Genomic DNA, 7580 nt, shown 5'->3' with positions numbered 1-7580 from the left:
CTGTTAATACTAACAGTATGACATGTATCTGTTACTACTAACAGTATAACATGTATCTGTTAATACTAACAGTATGACATGTATCTGTTAATACTAACAGTATGACATGTATCTGTTAATACTAACAGTACAGTATGACATGTATCTGTTAATGCTAACAGTACAGTATGACATGTATCTGTTAATACTAACAGTATGACATGTATCTGTTAATACTAACAGTATGACATGTATCTGTTAATACTAACAGTATGACATGTATCTGTTAATACTAACAGTACAGTATGACATGTATCTGTTAATACTAACAGTACAGTATGACATGTATCTGTTAATACTAACAGTATAACATGTATCTGTTAATACTAACAGTATGACATGTATCTGTTAATACTAACAGTATGACATGTATCTGTTAATACTAACAGTACAGTATGACATGTATCTGTTAATACTAACAGTATAACATGTATCTGTTAATACTAACAGTATGACATGTATCTGTTAATACTAACAGTATGACATGTATCTGTTAATACTAACAGTACAGTATGACATGTATCTGTTAATACTAACAGTACAGTATGACATGTATCTGTTAATACTAACAGTATGACATGTATCTGTTAATACTAACACTATGACATGTATCTGTTAATACTAACAGTATGACATGTATCTGTTAATACTAACAGTATAACAGTATAACATGTATCTGTTAATACTAACAGTATGACATGTATCTGTTAATACTAACAGTATGACATGTATCTGTTAATACTAACAGTACAGTATGACATGTATCTGTTAATACTAACAGTATGACATGTATCTGTTAATACTAACAGTATGACATGTATCTGTTAATACTAACAGTACAGTATGACATGTATCTGTTAATACTAACAGTACAGTATGACATGTATCTGTTAATACTAACAGTACAGTATGACATGTATCTGTTAATACTAACAGTATGACATGTATCTGTTAATACTAACAGTATGACATGTATCTGTTAATACTAACAGTATGACATGTATCTGTTAATACTAACAGTACAGTATGACATGTATCTGTTAATACTAACAGTACAGTATGACATGTATCTGTTAATACTAACAGTATGACATGTATCTGTTAATACTAACAGTATGACATGTATCTGTTAATACTAACAGTACAGTATGACATGTATCTGTTAATACTAACAGTATGACATGTATCTGTTAATACTAACAACAGTATGACATGTATCTAACAGTATGACAATCTGTTAACTAACAGTACAGTATGACATGTATCTGTTAATACTAACAGTATGACATGTATCTGTTAATACTAACAGTACAGTATGACATGTATCTGTTAATACTAACAGTACAGTATGACATGTATCTGTTACATACTAACAGTACAGTATGACATGTATCTGTTAATACTAACAGTACAGTATGACATGTATCTGTTAATACTAACAGTACAGTATGACATGTATCTGTTAATACTAACAGTATGACATGTATCTGTTAATACTAACAGTATGACATGTATCTGTTAATGCTAACAGTACAGTATGACATGTATCTGTTAATGCTAACAGTATGACATGTATCTGTTAATACTAACAGTATGACATGTATCTGTTAATACTAACAGTATGACATGTATCTGTTAATACTAACAGTACAGTATGACATGTATCTGTTAATACTAACAGTATGACATGTATCTGTTAATACTAACAGTATGACATGTATCTGTTAATACTAACAGTATAACATGTATCTGTTAATACTAACAGTACAGTATGACATGTATCTGTTAATACTAACAGTACAGTATGACATGTATCTGTTAATACTAACAGTATGACATGTATCTGTTAATACTAACAGTATGACATGTATCTGTTAATACTAACAGTATGACATGTATCTGTTAATACTAACAGTATGACATGTATCTGTTAATACTAACAGTATGACATGTATCTGTTAATACTAACAGTATGACATGTATCTGTTAATACTAACAGTATGACATGTATCTGTTAATACTAACAGTACAGTATGACATGTATCTGTTAATGCTAACAGTACAGTATGACATGTATCTGTTAATACTAACAGTACAGTATGACATGTATCTGTTAATACTAACAGTACAGTATGACATGTATCTGTTAATACTAACAGTATGACATGTATCTGTTAATACTAACAGTACAGTATGACATGTATCTGTTAATACTAACAGTACAGTATGACATGTATCTGTTAATACTAACAGTATGACATGTATCTGTTAATACTAACAGTATGACATGTATCTGTTAATACTAACAGTATGACATGTATCTGTTAATACTAACAGTACAGTATGACATGTATCTGTTAATACTAACAGTATGACATGTATCTGTTAATACTAACAGTATGACATGTATCTGTTAATACTAACAGTATGACATGTATCTGTTAATACTAACAGTACAGTATGACATGTATCTGTTAATACTAACAGTACAGTATGACATGTATCTGTTAATACTAACAGTATGACATGTATCTGTTAATACTAACAGTATGACATGTATCTGTTAATACTAACATATAAATCAGAAACTGGGTGAGAAAGAGAAGTGTTTGTGTTAGAGGAGGTACCTCTGGTGGACAGACTGGGTGAGGAAGGGAAGGGTTTGTGTTAGAGGAGGTACCTCTGGTGGACAGACTGGGTGAGGAAGGGAAGGGTTTGTGTTAGAGGAGGTACCTCTGGTGGACAGACTGGGTGAGGAAGGGAAGGGTTTGTGTTAGACGAGGTACCTCTGATGAACAGACTGGGTGAGGAAGGGAAGGGTTTGTGTTAGAGGAGGTACCTCTGATTGACAGACTGGGTGAGGAAGGGAAGGGTTTGTGTTAGAGGAGGTACCTCTGATGAACAGACTGGGTGAGGAGAGAAGAGAGGTGAGAGGTATAAGGAGAGGAGAGGGGAGGAGAGGAGAGAGAGGACAGAGGTGTGAGGTGAGGAGAGAAGAGAGAAGAGAGAGAGAGGTGTGAGAGGAGAGGTGTGAAAAGGCAACCAGCAGTGCGACTGGAGAGATCGTGAGGTTTGTCCTTCTATCCGTTAGTTCATTTTCCTCTTCCTGGAGCGCATTCGTCTCCTCCTCTGGCGAAACAGGTGGCGGAAGTTGATGAACAGACCTGGGAAGGAAAAAACTACTTTATCATTTCAAATGTTTTTTTAAGCGCAAACTCCATCCACTTGGCCAGAAAGACAAGTCCAAGCAAAGATACTGTAAGAAAACAAATCATATGTTGACCCAAAGTGTTTCTCCCTTAGAGACATTAACAGATCCTGAAACATGACAGATAGATACAGCTGGAGGGTGGAGGGTCAGAGAGAGGGTCAGAGAGAGGGTCAGAGAGAGGGTCAGAGAGAGGGTTAGGGTAAAGGGTTAGAGAGAGGGTCAGAGAGAGGGTTAGGGTAGAGGGTTAGAGAGAGGGTTAGGGTAGAGGGTTAGAGAGAGGGTTAGGGTGGAGGGTTAGAGAGAGGGTTAGGGTAGAGGGTTAGAGAGAGGGTTAGGGTAAAGGGTTAGAGAGAGGGTCAGAGAGAGGGTTAGGGTAGAGGGTTAGAGAGAGGGTTAGGATAGAGGGTTAGAGAGAGGGTTAGGGTGGAGGGTTAGAGAGAGGGTTAGGGTAGAGGGTTAGAGAGAGGGTTAGGGTGGAGGGTTAGAGAGAGGGTTAGGGTAGAGGGTTAGAGAGAGGGTTAGGGTAAAGGGTTAGAGAGAGGGTTAGAGAGAGGGTTAGGGTAGAGGGTTAGAGAGAGGGTTATGGTGGAGGGTTAGAGAGAGGGTTAGGGTAGAGGGTTAGAGAGAGGGTTAGGGTAGAGGGTTAGGGTGGAGGGTCAGAGAGAGGGTTAGAGAGAGGGTCAGAGAGAGGGTCAGAGAGAGGGTTAGGGTAGAGGGTTAGAGAGAGGGTTAGGGTGGAGGGTTAGAGAGAGGGTTAGGGTAGAGGGTTAGAGAGAGGGTCAGAGAGAGGGTCAGAGAGAGGGTCAGAGAGAGGGTCAGAGAGAGGGTCAGAGAGAGGGCCAGAGAGAGGGTTAGAGAGAGGGTCAGAGAGAGGGTCAGAGAGAGGGCCAGAGGGAGGGTCAGAGAGAGGGTCAGGGTAGAAGGTCAGAGAGAGGGTTAGGGTAGAGGGCCAGAGAGAGGGTCAGAGAGAGGGTCAGGGTAAAGGGTTAGAGAGAGGGTTAGGGTAGAAGGTCAGAGAGAGGGTTAGGGTAGAGGGCCAGAGAGAGGGTCAGAGAGAGGGTCAGGGTAAAGGGTTAGAGAGAGGGTTAGGGTAAAGGGTCAGAGAGAGGGTTAGGGTAGAGGGTTAGAGAGAGGGTTAGGGTAAAGGGTCAGAGAGAGGGTTAGGGTAGAGGGTTAGAGAGAGGGTTAGGGTAGAGGGTTAGAGAGAGGGTTAGGGTAGAGGGTTAGAGAGAGGGTTAGGGTAGAGGGTTATGGAGAGAGGGTTAGGGTAGAGGGTTAGAGAGAGGGTTAGAGAGAGGGTTAGGGTAGAGGGTTACAGAGAGGGTTAGGGTAGAGGGTTAGAGAGAGGGTTAGGGTGGAGGGTTAGAGAGAGGATTAGGGTGGAGGGTTAGAGAGAGGGTTAGGGTGAAGGGTTAGAGAGAGGGTCAGAGAGAGGGTTAGAGAGAGGGTTAGGGTCGAGGGTTAGAGAGAGGGTTAGGGTGGAGGGTTAGAGAGAGGGTTAGGGTGGAGGGTTAGAGAGAAGGTTAGGGTGGAGGGTCAGAAAGAGGGTTAGAGAGAGGGTTAGGGTGGAGGGTTAGAGAGAGGGTTAGGGTGGAGGGTTAGAGAGAGGGTTAGGGTGGAGGATTAGAGAGAGGGTTAGGGTGGAGGGTTAGAGAGAGAGTTAGGGTGGAGGGTTAGAGAGAGGGTTAGGGTGGAGGGTCAGAGAGAGGGTAAGGGTGGAGGGTCAGAGAGAGGGTAAGGGTTGAGGGTCAGAGAGAGGGTTAGGGTGGAGGGTTAGAGAGAGGGTCAGAGAGAGGGTTAGGGTGGAGGGTTAGAGAGAGGGTCAGAGAGAGGGTCAGAGAGAGGGTTAGGGTAGAGGGTTAGGGTAGAGGGTTAGGGTAGAGGGTTAGAGAGAGGGTTAGGGTAGAGGGTCAGAGAGAGGGTTAGGGTAAAGGGTTAGAGAGAGGGTCAGAGAGAGGGTTAGGGTAGAGGGTTAGGGTAGAGGGTTAGGGTAGAGGGTCAGAGAGAGGGTCAGAGAGAGGGTCAGAGAGAGGGTCAGAGAGAGGGTTAGGGTAGAGGGTTAGAGAGAGGGTTAGGGTAGAGGGTTAGAGAGAGGGTTAGGGTAGAGGGTTAGAGAGAGGGTTAGGGTAGAGGGTTATGGAGAGAGGGTTAGGGTAGAGGGTTAGAGAGAGGGTTAGAGAGAGGGTTAGGGTAGAGGGTTACAGAGAGGGTTAGGGTAGAGGGTTAGAGAGAGGGTTAGGGTGGAGGGTTAGAGAGAGGATTAGGGTGGAGGGTTAGAGAGAGGGTTAGGGTGAAGGGTTAGAGAGAGGGTCAGAGAGAGGGTTAGAGAGAGGGTTAGGGTCGAGGGTTAGAGAGAGGGTTAGGGTGGAGGGTTAGAGAGAGGGTTAGGGTGGAGGGTTAGAGAGAAGGTTAGGGTGGAGGGTCAGAAAGAGGGTTAGAGAGAGGGTTAGGGTGGAGGGTTAGAGAGAGGGTTAGGGTGGAGGGTTAGAGAGAGGGTTAGGGTGGAGGATTAGAGAGAGGGTTAGGGTGGAGGGTTAGAGAGAGGGTTAGGGTGGAGGGTTAGAGAGAGGGTAAGGGTGGAGGGTCAGAGAGAGGGTAAGGGTTGAGGGTCAGAGAGAGGGTTAGGGTGGAGGGTTAGAGAGAGGGTCAGAGAGAGGGTTAGGGTGGAGGGTTAGAGAGAGGGTCAGAGAGAGGGTCAGAGAGAGGGTTAGGGTAGAGGGTTAGGGTAGAGGGTTAGGGTAGAGGGTTAGAGAGAGGGTTAGGGTAGAGGGTCAGAGAGAGGGTTAGGGTAAAGGGTTAGAGAGAGGGTCAGAGAGAGGGTTAGGGTAGAGGGTTAGGGTAGAGGGTTAGGGTAGAGGGTCAGAGAGAGGGTCAGAGAGAGGGTTAGGGTGGAGGGTTAGAGAGAGGGTTAGGGTAAAGGGTTAGAGAGAGGGTTAGGGTAGAGGGTTAGGATGGAGGGTAAGGGTGGAGGGTGTAGGGTCTGGCAGTCTCTATGGGGGTGCCACAGGGTTCAATTCTTGGACCGACTCTCTTCTCTCAATGAGGTCGCTCTTGCTGCTGAGTCCCTGATCCACCTCTACGCAGACGACACCATTCTGTATACTTCCGGCCCTTCTTTGGACACTGTGTTAACAACCCTCCAGTCAAGCTTCAATGCCATACAACCCTCCTTCCGTGGCCTCCAATTGCTCTTAAATACAAGTAAAACTAAATCCATGCTCTTCAACCGATCGCTACCTGCACCTACCCGCCTGTCCAACATCACTACTCTGGACGGCTCTGACTTAGAATACGTGGACAACTACAAATACTTAGGTGTCTGGTTAGACTCTCCTTCCAGACCCATATCAAACATCTCCAATCCAAAGTTAAATCTAGAATTGGCTTCCTATTTCGCAACAAAGCATCCTTCACTCATGCTGCCAAACATACCCTTGTAAAACTGACCATCCTACCAATCCTCGACTTTGGCGATGTCATTTACAAAATAGCCTCCAATACCCTACTCAAAAAATTGGATGCAGTCTATCACAGTGCAATCCGTTTTGTCACCAAAGCCCCATATACTACCCACCATTGCGACCTGTACGCTCTCGTTGGCTGGCCCTCGCTTCATACTCGTCGCCAAACCCACTGGCTCCATGTCATCTACAAGACCCTGCTAGGTAAAGTCCCCCCTTATCTCAGCTCGCTGGTCACCATAGCATCTCCCACCTGTAGCACACGCTCCAGCAGGTATATCTCTCTAGTCATCCCCAAAACCAATTCTTTCTTTGGCCGCCTCTCCTTCCAGTTCTCTGCTGCCAGTGACTGGAACGAACTGCAAAAATCTCTGAAACTGGAAACACTTATCTCCCTCACTAGCTTTAAGCACCAACTGTCAGAGCATCTTACAGATTACTGCACCTGTACATAGCCCACCTATAATTTAACCCAAACAACTGTATTTAATTTATTTATTTATTTTGCTCCTTTGCACCCCATTATTTTTATTTCTACTTTGCACATTCTTCCATTGCAAATCTACCATTCCAGTGTTTTACTTGCTATATTGTATTTACTTTGCCACCATGGCCTTTTTTGCCTTTACCTCCCTTATCTCACCTCATTTGCTCACATCGTATATAGACTTGTTTATACTGTATTATTGACTGTATGTTTGTTTTACTCCATGTGTAACTCTGTGTCGTTTTATCTGTCGAACTGCTTTGCTTTATCTTGGCCAGGTCGCAATTGTAAATGAGAACTTGTTCTCAACTTGCCTACCTGGTTAAATAAGGGTGATCTGGTCTACCTGGTTAAATAAAGTGAAAAAAAAAAAAAAAAGTGG

General features: G+C 43.3%; 1 protein-coding gene across 1 annotated transcript in view; it reads right to left on the bottom strand.

The window, feature by feature from the left end:
- Positions 1-2681: 2681 nt before the first annotated feature.
- LOC124019746 (very-long-chain (3R)-3-hydroxyacyl-CoA dehydratase-like) overlaps positions 2682-7580 on the bottom strand; it is a 50765-nt gene continuing 45866 nt past the window's right edge. Inside the window, exon 11 of the mRNA XM_046335167.1 lies at positions 2682-3203. Coding sequence (XP_046191123.1) covers positions 3127-3203 — 77 coding nt within the window. The 3' untranslated portion in view covers positions 2682-3126. The remainder of the gene's footprint in view (positions 3204-7580) is intronic.

The sequence above is a fragment of the Oncorhynchus gorbuscha genome, unplaced genomic scaffold (assembly GCF_021184085.1).
Source record: "Oncorhynchus gorbuscha isolate QuinsamMale2020 ecotype Even-year unplaced genomic scaffold, OgorEven_v1.0 Un_scaffold_662, whole genome shotgun sequence".
In the NCBI taxonomy this organism is placed as follows: Eukaryota; Metazoa; Chordata; class Actinopteri; order Salmoniformes; family Salmonidae; genus Oncorhynchus; species Oncorhynchus gorbuscha.
Note: the sequence above shows the minus strand (reverse complement) of the source record. Positions and strands in the feature narration are given on the sequence as shown.